The 18,266-nt window shown below is 37.6% G+C and overlaps 1 protein-coding gene and 1 pseudogene across 2 annotated transcripts; both read left to right on the top strand.

Moving 5' to 3' along the window:
• Window positions 1–1,716: 1,716 nt before the first annotated feature.
• On the top strand, window positions 1,717–11,978 carry LOC308657091 (rho GTPase-activating protein 29-like). The gene is made up of 6 exons (XM_081308549.1): window positions 1,717–1,815; window positions 2,086–2,223; window positions 5,311–5,543; window positions 8,270–8,585; window positions 8,707–8,815; window positions 11,116–11,978. Exons 1-6 carry the CDS (start codon window positions 1,774–1,776, stop codon window positions 11,964–11,966), a joined length of 1,689 nt encoding a protein of 562 aa, XP_081164675.1. The 5' UTR covers window positions 1,717–1,773; the 3' UTR covers window positions 11,967–11,978.
• Window positions 11,979–12,767: 789 nt separating this feature from the next.
• Window positions 12,768–14,797, top strand: LOC308655525 (endoplasmic reticulum chaperone BiP-like; annotated as a pseudogene). Its single transcript has one exon. The product of its transcript is annotated as an endoplasmic reticulum chaperone BiP-like (transcript).
• The last annotated feature ends 3,469 nt before the right edge of the window (window positions 14,798–18,266 follow it).

Below are 18,266 nucleotides of genomic sequence, written 5' to 3'. Positions count from 1 at the left end.
TTACTTTGAATTCTATTTTATTCTGTTGATTTGCATGTCTCTTCCCAGGCCAAAAGCACACTGGCTTGAATCCTGTAGCTCTACAGTGAATTGTGAAGTCAAGTAGTCTAGATTCTCTAAAATTTCTTTTGCTCTCCTATATCTTTAACATTTTCATATAAACTTTAGAATCAACTTGTTAATTTCTGCATAAAAACATGCAGGGTTCTTCCAAAATCCTACATATTCAGCAATAAAAGAGAATAAAATCATGGCATTTTCAGATAAATGGATGGTGTTGGAGAAGATAATGCTCAGTGAAGCTAGGCAAGCCCAAAGAAACAAATGCCAAATGTTCTCTCTGATATAAGGAGGCGGATTCATAGTGGGGTAGGGAGGGGGAACAAGGGAGGACTCTGGAGCAGAGGGGTGGGAGGGGAAGGGAGAGAACATGGGGTTAGAAATGATGGTGGAATGAGAAGGTCATCATTATGCCAAATACATGTATGAAGACACTAATTGGTATGAATATACTTTGTATATGACTAGAGATGTGAACTATTGTGCTCTATATGTGTAATATGAATTGTAATGCATTCCACTGTCATAAGTGCATAAAAATGTGTTTTATAAGAGATCAATAAATGAGATGCTTTCTATGTTAGAAATGCAAAATAATAGCTTTTTGTAGTATATAAGTAATCTCAAAGTCTAAAATTATTCCAAGTACAATATCATGTGGTATATGTTTTTGTCATTTTACCCTTCTTACATACTAACATTTCTGTTGTAAGGACCGAGCTCCTTTGGAACATTTCAGCAATCATTAATGGCAAAAGCAGCTGCCACCCATAAGTTCAGAAAATGGAGATTTCCAGCAAGATGTCGATACTGTGAACGCATTTTCATATTTAGAGGTCTTAAATGCGAAGAGGTAAGATCTTTTGGGAATCACAATTTTTTCTTTTGCCATATACTTTTTTGTTAGGATTTTACTTATTTAGAGATGTGTGTGTCCACACACAAACACACATTTAAATATATATAAATTTGTTGTTTGTACTCCTGGGAACTAAATTCAGGGTCTTGCACATGCCATATTTTTAGAGAGAGAGAGAAGAGAAAGAGAGAAGGAGAGGGGGAGAGAGAGAGGGAGAGAGAGAGAGAGAAGGAGAGAGAGAGATTTTTTTAATATTTATTTTTCAGTTTTTGGTAGACACAATATCTTCTTTTAAATTTTATTTTTATGTAGTGCTGAGGATCGAACCCAGCACCCCGCGCACACCAGGCAAGAGTATTACCGCTTGAGCCACATCCCCAGCCCATCTACCCTTTCTTAAAATTGTGTTTTGAAATGGGTTCTTGCTAGATTGGTCTGGCCTTCAACTTGTGAAATTCCTGTTTCAACCCCTCAAGTAGTTGGAATCATGGGCATATGCCATCACACCTCGCTTGCCAGTACATTTTAATAAAGTCCCACAGTTTATTTCTATAGTTTTCTTCTTTGTTTTCCTGTTAAATGTAATTCACAAACCACAAATAGTACTTTTTAACATATTTTTGTCGTTATTAGTCGGCCTGTATTTTGCTTAGTTGTGAATAATTTTAAGATGAGTCAATCAGTTTTCAAATATCATTTTCTTATAGTGTCTTCTTGTCTGCCATAAAAAATGCGTGGCAAACTTAACCATCATTTGCGGACATCAGAAACTTCGGGGGAAAATGCACTTATTTGGAGCAGAATTGTCCTGTGCTGCCAAAAAGGAGCCAGATGGCATTCCTTTCATAATCAAAATGTGTACTTTAGAAATTGAAAAGACTGCCTTGTGTTTACAAGTATGTTGTTTTCTCTTAAAACTCTAAAAACATAAATGCCTTTTTGATTTGTCTTAATGAAAAAGAGACTTTAAGAAAATCAGCACTCTCCATTTGTAATAACTGAATTTATTCACATTTATTTGGAAAATATTAATTTATTTGACTTCAACTTGTATTTTTTAAGTACTAATAAAATTGAAGTAGATACATCATCTCTGTCTAGATGTCTGCATTTAGCCCTTTGTACTAAAGTAAAATATTGCATTCTGTTTTTCTTTTCTCTTCAAGGGAATTTATCGAGTGAGTGGCAACAAGGCAAAAATCGCAATACTGTGTCAAGCTCTGGAAAACGGAAGGCATTTAGTAGATCTGTCCGAATTTTCTTCACACGATATCTGTGAAGTGTTAAAATGTTACCTTCAGCAGGTTAAAGTTTTATTCTAAACCTACCATCAAATGCAAAGAGCAAAAATATTTTATATTTCATATTTTTCATTGGTATAGACTATGTCATCACCCCCCTCATTATTCTAAGATTTTATAATGATGTACTTTGATGTGGATATATTTCCATCCAGTATTCTGGCCACTCCATGAGCTCCGTCAGTTGTGAGCACTTTAGTTCTTGGAACTTTTCTTGATTTTTATTGCCATTCTCCCACCCTTGTACTTGAAGCTCTTGTTTGGGGATGTGTGTGTGTACACATACACAAACACACATATACATATTTATAAATCTGTTATTTGTACTCATGGGGATTAAAAATTCACGGTCTTGCACTTGCTTGGCAAGCATACTTGTTCTCCAGTTCCCTTACCTTTTCTTTATTGTTCTTTTTTTCTTCAAAAACTTTCTAAGACATTTCCTTGTCTTTTTCTTCTTGAATAAGTAAATTACTCCATTTGTGAGATCATGTTTTAATATTCAAGAAGTCTGATTTTCTATTCTTTTGATAACATTTTTTAAATGATTATATGATGCTCTTTTATTGTGGATATTCATAGATTTTTCTCATTAAGGGTTCTTTTCTCTATTTGGCCTCTAACCTTTGTAGAAATACAATGTGACCCTCATATATAACATTAAATTTTCTATAGCAACATAAAAATTAAAAATAAAGTGAAGCGAATTTTAATATATCATTTAACATTTTGAATATCTAGTTTTTCAAATCATGAGGTATTTTGTTTATTTATTTATTTGTATTGCAGCTCTTCTTCTTTGAAATATGGTATATATTTTTCATTTAGAGCACATCTCAATTTAGATCAGTTGCATTTCCAGTGCTCTTTCACCATATCTGATAGTTGCCAGCATATTGACAGCATCATTTACACCTTCAATTTGTTCTTTATCTACCCATTTTGATTTTTGTCTTTCATGGTGTCTAGTTACATGAGTTTGGGCTTGAAATCACTTTGGAAGCACTTGAACACACACCAAGGCTTTTTAAAAACTTTGAACTTTACTAAAAAGTGGTCTAGGTGGACTGTTTGGTATATGCCTAACTACATGTCTCTAGTTCCCTGTTCTGGCACTGGTGTGGTCCTCCTGGGATGGCATTTTTGTTAATTTTGATGGACACAATACTTTTAATTAATTAATTTATTTTTATGTGGTGCTGAGGATCAAACCTAGCGCCTCACACATGCCAGATGAGTGCACTACCACTGAGCCACAACCCCAGTCCCCCAGGAAAGGGTTTTTTCCTTGCCTAGAGATACAGTACCAATTCTGTGGGAGCCAGGGTTACTAAGACTGTAGGATCTGTGCTTTCAGTGTGCATATAGCCAACATATCCCCATTTGAAGACAGTTACTTCTCTGTTCCTTATGTTTGGCATTGCCTCGATTCAGAGAGCCTCTGTATCCCATTGCCCAGAGAAAAATTTTCCAGAGTTTTAGAAAGGAGATTGCCCTAGTACATGGAGTGGAGACAGGATTCTATAGAGAGCTAAGCTTTCTCAGCTGGCCCACCTGCAACCTAAGCCAAGATCAGAGGACCTGGTAGTGATTGTCCACATCCCTTTAGGATTCTGAAGATCATGTTGAGTGACAAAGGGTCAGTTCTCTTGGAAATGCTGCATCAGGACTTATTCATCTGCTCTTCTACTTGTGAATTGTTGCTTTTTGTTTTCTCTATTTTTCTAGTCCTTATGAGCCTACTGTATTTTAGTGGAATTGCAGGAGGGAAAGAAATTAAGTATAAATTGCTGGATTTACAATGTTAGCCCAGGAAAGCATTGATAACCCTTTAATCACATTCTACAGACCCCTCAACTGAGAAATGGAGGTTGATACCTTTGAATGACTGGAAGTCTCATAATGTGTCATCCTTAACCTTGTTTAGTCAGTCAGGGAGAGGAGATGAATTGGGTCCAATATAATAAACTTGCATTCTGTTGAGGAATTTTGTATGTCTAAGACTTTCATTTGGGAAAGTGTGCTCAATTCTTGCAATAGTGTTAGAGAGTAGCCTTTATCTGACTCATTGACCTAAAGCTCCAAGAGGTGATGTGACTTGCCTCAGATCCCAGAGTGGTGAAGATAGAAACTGATCACAAGGCAACACCTTAACTTCCCACAGATATTATAGGACATCAGGTAGCTAACTGTTCACTGAATTGTCTATTGTAGATCAGTAGAAACATTGAAATTCATTATGGCAGTGGATATTTGTTGTAAGAACTACTTCTTTTGATCTATTCATGGCAAATCAGCCTGTTTTAAAGTTTCATGAGATGTTGACAGTATGTTTTTGTAGGTCATATTATCTTGTGCTGATCTTCATTCTTGCCCAAGTAAAATCTGTGCCCTTTAGCACTTTGATATTTTTACCCCTTACTCATAAAATCCATGGGTTTCTGATTCATTTTATAGATTTTGTTCACTATTCTATGTTTGTTCCAGTAAAACAGCTGAAAATTATGCTATTTGGGGGGCAGATGTGAATATAATGTGTTTAGGATAGAGATGAAGAGTTTTAAAATCCCATAATGAAGCTTAAAGCTTAAACTTCATTTAAAGTTTAGAATTTCACTCATTATCTATTAATTTGTTATTGACATAAATATAATTTATAGTCAAGATTTTGATTTGCTTTCTAAGTCACTTCTCTACCAAACATAGATATTTTATTTTATGGGCAGGGATGAAGCTGAGTACTAGAGTGCTTGCATAGCATGCTTGAGGTCCTAGGTTCAATCTCCAGTACTGAAAAAGATATCAATAAATACAGATTGACTTTAGAAAATTTTGTTAATCTAAAGGGACATGCTAAATTATTTGAGCAATTCTCACTTATACTTGACTTTAAAAAAGAAAACAGGCAGAAGATTTTTTCAAAATATTTATTTTTTGGTTGTAGCGAGATGCAATACCTTTATTTTGTTTATTAATTTTTATGTGGTGCTGAGGATCAAACCAAGGTCCCCGCATGTGCTAGGCAAACACTCTACCTCTGAGCCACAACCTCAACCCAAAGGTATTTTTAATATAATTTTGTTTCTTTAGCTACCAGAACCATTGGTTTTATTCCAATGGTACCAGGAATTTATGGAGCTTGCAAATGTCATCCAACATAATAACCAAGAACAGGACACCAAAAGGGACAACTCTGAAGACAACACATCTCCAAATATGTGTACGGAAATCAACCAAATTATTCTCAAAACCAAGGACCTTCTAAGACAATTGCCACCGTCCAATTTTAACACTCTACATTACCTTATCATCCATCTTAGGAGGTAAGAATTTTTATACCATCTTAGCCATTTTTAATTGAACAGAGCAATAGTATTCAGTACATTTATATTGTTGTGTTATGATTTTCAAAATGATTTTTAGGATGTTTTTATGATGTGTTGGGAGAGGGAGACATTGAATACATGTTCATGCAGGAAACATGGTTCCCTCAGATGCTTCCTGTGTGCGAGGCTCTGGCTGGGGAAACTAGGATGGAAATATAGGGTTTCTGCTATTTGTGGGCTTATCCTCTTGGGTTACAGATCTATATATAACCACAGTCCACCATCATCCTTTTTCTAGTAGCTGTGCACAGCTTGTAGGCATGCAGAGGAAGTTTTGGGGGTAGGAATAGAGCAGAAGAGGCAAAAGGCCTTGTGTCTGATTTTAAGAACTGAGAGGTGATTTGGTAGTGAACGTGCAGAAGAGCATACGAGACAGAGAGAAACAGACATGGAGACACAAGAAAGCATTTTGCATTTAGAAAATTTGATTTCATTAGGCTACAATATAGCGAGCAGTAGCAGGAACTGTGCTACCCTTCCTAGAGACTTGATAAAAAATTTTACCTACCTGGCAGATTAGTTGACCATGTTGTTTCTATACCCACTAAAGAACTTGGAATCAGGAATTTCACATATTCAGATTTGCCTGCTAGACCTTTCTGACAACAATTAAGATCTCCTTTTTAAATTTTTTTAAATTTATTTTTTGTGGCTGGAATTGTGGCTCAGCAGTAGAGCATGTGCAAGGCCTTGGGTTTGAACCTCAGCCCCACATACAAATAAATAAATAAAATAAAAATTAAAAAAATTTTAGTAGTTCAAATCAGTTAGACATGACAGCAGAATGCTTTTCAATCCATTGTACACAAATGGAGCACAAATTTTCTTTTCTCTGTACATGATGTAGAGTCATACCACGTGTGCCATCATACATGTACTTAGGGTAATGATGTTTGTCTCATTCCACCATCTTTCCTACCCCATACCCCTCCTCTTCCTTCCCTCTCCTGAGCCCAATCAATGTTCCTCCATCCCCAGAGACCCAGTTATGTATCAACATTTATTTATCAGAGAGAATTTTGGCCTTTGATTTTGGGGGATTGGCTTACTTCATGATATTCACCAACTCCATCCATTTACCCATAAATGCCATTATTTTATTCTCTTGTGATTCTGAGTAATAGTCCATTGTGTATATATACCACAGTTTTTTTAACTATTCATATCTTGAAGGGCTTCAAATTATTCCATGAAATAGAAAAGGAGGAAACCCTTCCAAACTCATTCTGTGAAGCTAGTGTCACCCTGATACCCAAACTAGCCAGAGACACATCAAGGAAAGAAAATTTCAGATCCATATCTACCTTATGAACATAGATGCAAAAATTCTCAATAAAATTCTGGCAAATCACATACAAAAACATATAAAAAAAAAACAATGCACCATGATCAAGTTGTGTATTCCAGGGTTGCAAGGTTGGTTCAACATACAGAAATCAATAAATGTAATTCATCACATCAATAAACTTAAAGAGAAGAAACCTATGATTATACCAATTGATGCAGAGAAAGCATTTGACAAAATACAGTACCTTTTCATGTTCAAAATATTAGAAAAACTAGGGGTAGTAGGAATAAACCTCAACATAGTGAAAGCTCTCTATGCTAAACCTAAGGCTAACATCATTCTAAATGAAGAAAAATTGGGGGCATTTCATCTAAAAATTGTTCAACATAATCCTTGCCACTCTAGCCAGAGCAATTAGATGAAAGAAATTCAAGGGAATACAAATAGGAAAAGAAGAACTTAAATTACCATTCTTTGCCAATGACATAATTTTATACTTGGAGGATCAAAAAAACTCCACCAGAAAACTTCTAGAATAATAAATGAATTTGGCAAAGTAGCAGGATATAAAATTAACACCCATAAATCAAATGCATTTGTATACATCAGTGATGAATCCTCTGAAAGACAAATAGCAAAACTACCCCATTCACTAATATATATATATATCTCACAGCTTTTTCACCCATAGATGAATCTAGTATCATCCTGATAGCTAAACCAGGCAGAGAGATTTCTTTGGATAGTCATAGAAATAACAAGCTGAGAGTGTTTGAAGTAAAACCAGAACATTGATAGTGGCAATAGAACAGAGAGATGTTCAAGAGAGAGAATCATCTAGGCTAGAAAACTAGCTGTGGGCAGCTGGGAGTGTGGCTAGTGATAGAACACTTGCCTAGCACATGTGAGACACTAGGTTTGATACTCAGCACTGCATAAAAATAAATAAATAAAATAAAGGTATTGTGTCCATGTCTAGGTAAAAATTATTTTTTTAAAAAATAAAACTAACTGGGCAGTGAGAGAGAAATTGACAGTGCCAGTTTCCAGTGTAAGAAATGGGGAGTATATCTGACATACAATGATGGAGCAATTTTTAGAGGTGTTTTTCTTCCTTCTGCTACTGAGTTCAGTAGTTCCTTCTACTTACTTGCATTTTATCCTAATATAGTACTCTGAAACTCAGTTTGGTGTGTGGTAAGTATCATAATGAAACAAAGGATTCTTTCCCTAGACCTACCTAACTTGACCCTTGACAAACGTTTTGTAGTCTTCTATAGCCCGAGTTTTCTCCAACCTTCTCAAGTCATAGTAAACTACCATTAAGGACCTCTATTAGGCAAATCTCATACACTTTATGTGTTCTTCTTTTCAGGGTTGTAGACCATTCTGAAGAGAACCTGATGAACTCAAAAAACTTGGGGGTGGTTTTTGGACCCTGTCTCATGAGGCCCAGGCCTACAACCACTCCTGGTACCATCTCCTCCTCTCTTGTTGCCTATGCCAATCAGGCCCTGTTGGTAGAGTTCCTTATTACCAATGCACAGATGATCTTCGATGGGTCCCTAGAGCCACAAAATGTTTCATCTAATACTGACGTTGTTGCACCTCGGGTGGATATAAGCCCTCCTTCCAAACCCGTAATATCAACAGAACATTCCACAATGTCACAATATTTTTCTACAAAGCAAGTGAGTTTTGACCATTACAGAATTGAATTAAATTTATGATGTTTATGTTAACAAGTTAATAGTCTTTGAACTGTTTGAGGTGTGTTTTGCTTTTAGTTTAAAACTTTTCTTGTATCAATAGGATATTCACACTGCAGATATTGAAATTAAAAATTATGAATTGGCTACATCATTTGAGGAATCAGAATGCAAGCAAAATGCATTGGAAAAAAGGGATGCATGTCTCATTGGTGAGTAGTCATGTAACATATATCTTTGCATATTTCAAACCTTGCCAAGAAGTCGTGATTAAAAACCAAGGTGAGGGCTGGGCTTGTAGCTCAGTGGTAAAACACTTGCCTTGGCATGTGTGAGGCCATGAGTTGGATCCTCAGTACCATATAAAACAAATAAATGAAGATAAAATATTGTGTCCATCTACAATACTCATCCTTTAAAAAAAAGGTTAGTTTAGTTGAGGTAAGTTCAAACTTCAAGGTTTTATTATTTAACTTTTCTAGCCATTGAGAAAGTTTAGTGAATGTCATTTAAATGAATATCACGGTTTGTTTCTTTCTTGTAAAAAGATATCTTTAAATTCATAAATTATTTTTGTTCTCTTTCTGAGATTTGTTTTCATCTTTACTTCTTTGTCATCAATTAAAGTCAAAACAGAAAAAAGCTGGACTCCTGAAACTCAAAAAAAAAAAAAATAGACTCCTAAAGTTTTTTGATGTCCCTTTACCTGTGGCCTAACTTTAGCACATTAAGCACACATGTCTTCCATTTTCTTGGCTCCAGTCTTTTTGTTCTCTGTTTTTTTGATCGTTTTATTTCAGTGAATGTTTTCTGGTAAGGGGGTTGAAAACCTTTCATTCCTTACTGCTTTAGTAGAGCTGAATCCGAATTTTTCAATACATAGTCATAAATGTTAAATTTGATATATTAAATTAATGAAATATCAATGAGTGTAGCCTGAGAAAAGTCTGAAAACAAAGACAGTCCATTACCTCTCTGCAAAGAAAAGCACTGGACTCACTGATTCCATTTATCTGATTTGATCTTATTAGCACTTCTGTGCTATGAATCTTGGCCTCATTTAAGCCATAGCTAACAGTCTGAAGAAGGTAAATAATGCCAAGGGTCATGTCCCTAAATTATTGTTGATTCAGGATTTGAACCTCATCCTGTCTCATTCCTAAGTGGAACCTTGTTTCACTGTCCAATGAAATTTGATTCCCAGATAGGTATACTAATAACAATAAATACTTTTACAATATTTGAAATTTTTATTACATACCAGGTAATTCTGAGCCTTTTCTTTAGAAGATCATTAACACCACATGCCAACATATCTCCACATAGGAGTTTGTCTTGACAGAAGAAGGCAGGTAGGGCTAGTGCACTAGGGTTGTCCAGGGCAGTACTTGAGCATGAGCTGTGACATCACCCAGGCAGCTAGAAGTGGTGCTAGAAGTTCTGCAGGACTGTAAATATGTTCTGGTGGTTGCCATCCAACCACAATGGCTCAGCTCCCTTCTATCAATGTGGAGAAGGGTCCAGGACAGGAAATCACATGAGCACTGCCTGGGAAGCAGGAAAGAGAGGCCAGAAGCCTCAGGTGAAGAAGGATGTCAGGTGAGATGATGACCTGCGATCATCATCAAGTGATGCTGCTGTGCACCTGTCTGCAAACCACTGACCAAGGATATGGGAGAAGGACTAGGTGGCAGGGATGAGGACTGTGGGCTATGAACAAGGCTGTTGGAAAGCCATCAGACCAGTGGCAAGGCACACAGTTGTCTGATGTTTCTCTGCAGGGAGACGCGGATCATGGCCAGATGGCTGCACCTTTCTAGCAACAGGAGATTCTGGGGTACATGCAGCAAAGACAGAGTGGGAGATGCTAGAGTTATAGGTGAGAAAATGGACCTTGGGACCAGACTAGAGGAGAAAGAGAAGGAGGTAAATCTGGAGACTCCAGGACCAGTAGCACAATGGCAATTTTGACAGCTCTTCAACCTTCCTTTGTCCAGAGGATATTGCCATGTATTAGTGGATCAGCTGGGAGAGCATCCAAGCCCTCTTTGGTGTGTTGCCCTCAGTATGGACAGAATGTAGCTGGAAAGCAGATTAAGTGACAGGCAAAGTCCTTGGGATTCAGGACATGGCATTTGTTGGTGTACAGAGCAGTGTTACTGTTCTAGGGTTACCATTGTCTGCCTGTTGAAATCAGGAAAATCTTAACACAGAAAATATTCATTCATGGGTAGTATATAAAAACAAGTTATTACAGGAAGTGTTTTTTTTAATTTTATGTGCTTTGTGACTATTTGTTCTATTAAGGTGAATTTGAAAAAGTAATGCTTTAATTAAAAATGTGCCTTTAATATTGTATGGATTTTTAATTCCTCTGCATAGATGACTGAGAAAATAATGTTGGAAAAAATATGTAAGACTCTGTTGTTTGAGAGAATGCCCATTCATAAATAACCACACTTCCTTATTAACCAAGCTTCATGAAGTTAAAATAAAATCTCTTCTTTTTCAGACCACAAAGAACTTGAATCATCATCACAAAAGATGGACAATATGTGTAAAACCACAAAACCACTTAGTCTGGAATCTGATGTGACAACAAATGATATACAGAGGCCTATGCCAAGCCCCAAGATCAGATGTTGCTGTTTACCTGTAGATAGGTTCCATCTTGCAAGCTCTCCTAATGAGAAAAACAGCAGAAATGTGGGAAATGTCAATTCAGACAAGTTTTGCCAGAATCTTACCTTTGAAGGACTTAATAGAAAAGATACCTCTACTATTGTTGGCTCCCAAATTAATGGTTTTGATCTGCAGATTCCACAAAAAACTCAGGAACAACAATGTGAACCAAAGAACTTAACTGGCAGGAGTGCAGTGATTGTGCCAAGTGTACTCCAGGAAAAAGTGACAATGAGCATCAAGGTTAGTGGTGACCATTCCAACGGTGCCACACAGCCCAACACACCAGCCAGTTCAGCAAGAGAGTCACCAGTGAGACTGTCCTCTCATTCTCACCGTCTTGCTCCTGCAAGAGCACCCAGAATACTGCAGCCCCATCTTGGGACAACATTTTACAAACCACCTACCCCGACCAGCAAAGTCAGGGAGACTGAGGAGAGACCAGCTTCACCTTCAGCAGCAGTGCCTCCTAGCACAGCCCTTATTTCCCTGAGTCATGTGGAGAAATCTGTTCCAGAGGCAGACAGCACATCAGCTTATGCTTTGAAACCAGCTGCTAAGCCTAAAGAGAACTGTGAGGAGGTTGGCCTGCCTGACATGAATCCAATGTGCCAGGGACTCAGGCTAAAACAAATGGAAGAGTTACAAGACCTTGAATTTGAAATGCCACAGTTTGTGTAGGTTGTCAAAATTCAGTTTTTCTTTTTCTTGTTTTGTTTTTATATATTGTGTTTATTTTATGAAAGAATGTTGTAACAGAACCCCTTTTGTATAGGATTGCCAAAGTGTATATTTTGCCTTTTGGCCTGTATTGTGTTTGCTAGTCATATAGAATGATAGTGTTTTAGTCATATAGAATGTTAGTGCTCACTGGTATTATCTTTAAATTCTGTGTTTTTGAAGTTATGCATAAAATAAGTATTATAATTTTAAATTTAATATAATTTTCTCTATAAAATGATTCATGTAAATGCATCCTTAATGTATAATATTGTTCTCAACAAATAGGGGCAGTAGGGGAAAATGAGCTTTATTTTGGAGCAAACCTGGTGCTGAATCATAAAATGCTTCTGAATGCAAGTGCCTGAAAAATGTTGATTGGGTATGAATATATTTTTTTCCCACATAATGTTCTAGTGCATCTTTGACCACTTGTGTTGTTATAGCATGTATGGAAGCATTGGCAATTCACTTAACTTTTTAAATATTTACATAGTGGCCTAAAAGTTTGCGAATCTGTGTTTACTAGCATTCTACTTGTCAATTTTTACATATGGTAATTAATACAATTGTAGAAAGGAAAGGCACATCAATACTAAAAAGTTTGAGACATTGGCAGAGACAACACAGACGGACAGAGTTGAGGCATCTCGAGTGTAAGAGACCTGTAACCTCACTCCTCTCAGCTGCAGCCTGTTGCTGGATTGCCTGCAAATTCTGGCTGTCTGCTGAGGAGAGCAACTGGCCAATAGCTAGGGCAAGATGAAGCTCTCTCTGGTGGCTGCGGTTCTGCTGCTGCTCTGCGCAGCATGGCTGAGGAGGATGACAAGAAAAGGACATGGGTACCGTGGTCGGCATCGACCTGAGGACCACTTACTCCTGCATCGGGGTGTTCAAGAATGGCCACTGGAGATCATCTCCAATGATCAGGGCAAGTGCATCAGGCCGTATTATGTGGCCTTCACCCCTGAAGAAGAACATCTGATCCGAGATACAGTCAAGAATCAGCTCACCTCAGATCCTGAGAACACGGTCTTCGATGCCCAGCGGCTCATTGGCAGAACTGGGAATGACCCTTCTGTGCAGCAAGACATCAAGTTCTTGCCTTTCAAAGTGTTTGAAGAGAAACATAAACATAAATCATACATTCAGGTTGATATTGGAGGTGGGCAAACTAAGACATTTGCTCCAGAAGAAATCTCTGCTATGATTCTCACTAAAATGAAAGAAACTGATGAGGCTTATTTGGGAAAGAAGATTACCCATGCAGTTTTTACTGTATCAACCTATTTTAATGATGCCACTGGCAAGCAACCAAAGATGCTGGAACTATTGCTGGTCTGAATGTTATGAGGATCATCAATGAGCCTACAGCAGCTGCTATTGCTTATGGTCTGGATAAGAGGGAGGGAGAGAAGAACATCCTGGTGTTTGATCTGGGTGGTGGAACCTTCTATGTGTCTCTTCTCCCCATTGACAATTTGATGTCTTTGAAGTCATGGCCACCAATAGAGATACTCATCGGGATGGAGAAGACTTTGACCAGCGTGTTTTGGAACATTTCATCAGGCTGTACAAAAAGAAGACTGGCAAAGATGTTAGGAAAGAAAACAGAGCTGTGCAGAAACTCCAGCATAAAGTAGAAAAGGCCAAGTGGGCCCTGTCTGCTCAACATTAAGCAAGAATTAAAATTGAGTCTTTCTATGAAGGAGAAGACTTTTCTGAAACCCTGACTCAGGCAAAATTTGAAGAGAAAACATGAAGCCTGTTCAGAAAGTACTGGAGGATTGTGACTTGAAGAAGTCTGATATTGATGAGATTGTTCTTGTTGGTGGCTCTACTCAAATTCCAAAGATTCAACAACTTGTTAAAGAGTTCTTGAATGGCAAGGATCCATCCTGTGGCATAAACCCGGATGAGGCTGTTGCATATGGTGACACTGTCCAGGCTGGTGTACTCTCTGATGATCAAGATACAGGTGACCTAGTACTGCTTCATGTATGTCCCCTGACACTTGGTATTGAGACTGTGGGAGGTGTCATGACCAAACTGATACCAAGGAACACTGTGGTACCCACCAAGAAGTCTCAGATCTTTTCTACAACTTCTGATAATCAACCTACTGTTCCACTTAAGGTCTATGAAGGTAAAGGACCCCTGAAAAAAGACATCCACCTTCCGGGTACATTTGATCTCACTGGAATTCCTCCTGTGGTGTCCCCCAGATTGAAGTCACTTTTGAGATACATGTGAATGCTATTCTTTGGGCAACAGCTGAAGACAAAGGTACAGAGAACAAAAATAAGATTACAATTACCAATGACCAAAATTGCCTGACACCTGAAGAAATTGAAAAGATGGTTAATGATGTTGAGAAGTTTGCTGAGGAAGACAAAAGATTCAAGGAGTGAATTGATACTAGGAATGAGTTGGAAAAGTATGCCTACTCTCTAAAGTATCAGATTGGAGATAAAGAAAAGTTGGGAGGCAAACTTTCCTCTGAAGATAAGGAGACCATGGAAAAAGCTGTCGAGGAAAAGATTGAGTGGCTGGAAAGTCACCAAGAAGCTGACATTGAAGACTTCAAAACTAAAAAGAAGGAACTAGAAGAAATTGTTCAGCCAATTATCAGCAAATTCTATGGAAATGTAGGCCCTCCCCCAACTGGTGAAGAGGATACAGCAGAAAGAGAGGAGTTGAAGACACTGATCTGCTATTGCTGTAATATTGTAAATACTGGACTCAGAACTTTCCTTAGGAGAAAACTGAGAGAACTTAAGTCTGGAATGTAATTGGAATCTTCACCTCAGAGTGGAGTTGAAAATGCTATAGCCCAAATGGCTGTTTACTGCTTTCCATTAGCAGTTGCTCACATGTTTTGGGGAAGAGAGAGAGGAGGAATTGGCTATCTTAAAAAACTGGATATTAAAATGTGGGTCAGGCTGTGTGTTCACCTCAGAAATGTTCTATTTAACAATTGGGTCATGCACATCTGGGGTAGGAACTTTTTTCTACCGTAAGTGACACCAATAACTGTTTGTTATTTAAAAAAAATACTGAAAGTTTAGAACTGTCATAAAATAAAAATTTGTACAGATAAAGCTAAGGGAAAAAACACTATCAGAAGCAATAAAACCATCTAAAGCCAAATAACTAAACTATATAATTTAAATTATATTTATATATTATATATTATGTATTATATATTATATACTACATATGCAATACATTTATATAATATTATAATTTAAATTATATAGATAAATTATTACTTATTTGGCTTTAGATGATTTTAATACATTTGATAGTTTTTAACCCCTTAACTTTATCTGTATAAATTTTTATTTTATGACATTTTAACCTTTTTTGTATTTTTTATAATGGTCTTAAAAATGTGTGCTTCAGATATTTTTAATTTCAATGCATTTTCTCTTGACATTATGAGGGTTTGGTTAAAACCATTCCTTTGGATGTATGCCTGTAATCCCAGTAGCTTGGGAGGCTGAGACAGGTGGATCTCAAGTAGAAAGCCAGCCTTAGCAATGGCAAAACTCTTAGCAACCCTGTCTTTAAATAAAATTCAGAATAAGACTGGGGATGCGGCTCAATGGTTGAGTGTCCCTTAGTTCAATTTCCAGTTCCCCCCAAAAAAATCCTTTTGTATGAAAGGTTTTGACTTATAAATCACTTTACATACTTTTTCTACCTATCAACCAGTGAAAACGTATATGTCATTAGAATTGTGCAATAATTTATTTAAGTTCATTTTGGGAGTATAGTAAATCACATTGTTTGCAATTTGAGAGATGTAGATGACTGAATGTGTTTCACTTATAAAATACCCAGTTTTTATAAACTAGTCCATTCCTGTTATTTTCTGGGTTTCATCATCTTGCCTAAAATATGATGTAAAAGGGACAAAAATAAAATAGCCTTCTTTGGTATGTGTGAACTATATTGTGAGTCAATGTTTTTGTATGATCATATGATACTTGATAAAAATTATATGTACAGGTTTATACACACATTATTATATGTGAATTATTTCAAGTACAATAAGTTATTGTGGCTTCTCTGAAATTGTTGCCTCTTAGAGTATGATACTTTAAGATTATTAACTATTGACTCAGTGATCAACACATGGGCTCATCACTTGACTATGATATGAAATGGGTTTTAGGGCATGTTGTCTTATAGTTCTCCATAACATTAAGGACTAAGGAGAAATGAACAAATGGCCTTTTTAATGCTAAAGCCGTATTTTAGCCTTCCTTATACAAAGTACAGGAATCAAATTGGTTTGAAAACTTAAAAATAAAATCAGAGCTAACATTTATTGAGCTTTGTGTATTTAGACTTTACCAAGTTGAAGTTTCACAGCAACCTCTAATGGGTAAGGAAGCATTTTATAATTCCTGTGTTACAGATGAGGAAACTGAGGCTTAGCTAAGTGACATGCTTTTAGTTTTCAGAGATTCAGCAAGCAGAATTGAATCTCAAATACAGGGTTGTGAAACTTTGATTAGTGCTTCTTTTTTGGAGTACCAGAGAGCTACATCTGCCACAGTCTGGCTGGGCACAAAATCACAAGCGACTTACAGCCTTGTAGATTCAAACAGCAAACTCACACCGGCACTCTACAATCACGTTCTGGGGAAATTCACATTCTGGGCCAAATCCACTGGGCTCTGAATCCCAAATACTCTCTGAATCCCGTGAGAACTCAATGGGAACTCAAGGAGCAGGCAAAACTGAGGCAGCAGGATACGCCCTATTCCCAGAAGGGTACACCTTAAACCTGGAACAGCCCTGAACCCAAGGAGCGGGATACTCCCTAATCTCAGCAGGATACACCCTAAACCTGGATCCGCCCTGGTCCTTGAGCAAGGTCCCTTTACTCAAGCATACATGCAATGTCACTGCAAATGACCTGGGTCCAATATGGAGAGTCCTTCCTCTAAGCAACATTGGGTAGGCTGACAAAGAAATTGCCATGCTTCATTCCTACTTGGCAATGGCTCTCAGCACACATCCACAATCCTATTTTGTTTTTTATTTAGAGCAGGGTCTCACTGAATTTCTTAGCACCTTGCTTTTGTTTTGCTGAGGCTAGCTTTGAACTTGCAATTCTCTTGCCTCAGCCTCCCAGTGGGATTACACACATGAGCCACTGTGCCTGGCTGATTAGTGCTCTTAATAAATGTGATTACTAAATAATAGCAGGAAACACTGAACAATAGAAAATGCATCTTTCGATGTTTTTATTGTAAAATACACTTACAATTTGCCATTTAGACCATTTTGAAGTGTACAGTTAAGTCACACTAAGTATATTCACATTGCCCAAGGTGGCGTGTATTGCTGCATCATCAGTTGACTGAAAGCAGAAGGGGGGGAAAGGTATGTGAATGATGTGTGAAGCCTCTAATAAGGGCATTCATTCTGTTAAAAATATAGAGCCCCATGACCTAATCACATGTTTTGACTTATTAATCACTTTACATACTTTTTCTACCTGTACTATCAACCAGTGAAAACGTACATGTCATTAGAATTGAGAAACAATTTATTTAAGTTGATTTGGAGAGTATAGTAAGTCTCATTGTCCCTTTGGCTGCTGTCACAATGGTGATTGTCACAACATACACATTTGGGAAGAACATATTCAGACCATAGCAACCATGTTTAATACACTTTAAAGAGAAATCCTGGATAATAATGGCTGCTGCGTACCGGGGGTTGCTGAAGTGCTGAGCGTGGTGCTCAGAGCAGCAGCTTTAAGTGAGATTTCGTGAAGCTTGTTAGAGTTCCTTTCACCGTTAATCTGTAGTGGATCACTTTGCCAAGCAGCAGGAGGAACAAAGAGATCGAAAAGGAGACGCTTGGCTCCTGGACGCATTGCTGCTCAGAGCCGGAGGTGCTTTGCTCCCATCTGCTTCCTCTTTTGCTTCACTCTGGGCAGAGAAGCTGAATGTGTAATGTGTAAGTACCCGAGGCAAAGAAAGCTCACTGCGCCCCGCTTTTTGAATATTTTTTATTCCGGGAGAGTTTGTGGATTGGGATTGTTTGCTGGGCCTTGATTTCTGTGCGGAAAATTCACTCCTTGGGAGCCGCCATTTGCTTTCTGCTTGCTGTCTTGCTCTGTTTGCACTGTCTGGCAGCGGCATCTAGAGGTTGGAACTTGGCATTGCATCTAATAGACTTAAGAACTTTGTGAATAAGCCAATGTGTCAATAACAACTCATGCTCTTATCACCTTAG

This window comes from Spermophilus citellus, assembly GCF_964194105.1.
Source record: "Spermophilus citellus genome assembly, chromosome: 9".
Lineage (NCBI taxonomy): Eukaryota > Metazoa > Chordata > Mammalia > Rodentia > Sciuridae > Spermophilus > Spermophilus citellus.
This window is presented reverse-complemented; position numbering and strand designations above follow the sequence as displayed.

Coding starts and splice junctions, on each gene's coding strand:
- LOC308657091 (XM_081308549.1), top strand. CDS start 1,774: ATGTGTACTTTAGAAATTGAAAAGACTGCCTTGTGTTTACAA. Junction 1,816..2,085: donor AGACTGCCTTGTGTTTACAA/GTATGTTGTTTT, acceptor TTTCTCTTCAAG/GGAATTTATCGAGTGAGTGG. Junction 8,586..8,706: donor AATATTTTTCTACAAAGCAA/GTGAGTTTTGAC, acceptor TTGTATCAATAG/GATATTCACACTGCAGATAT.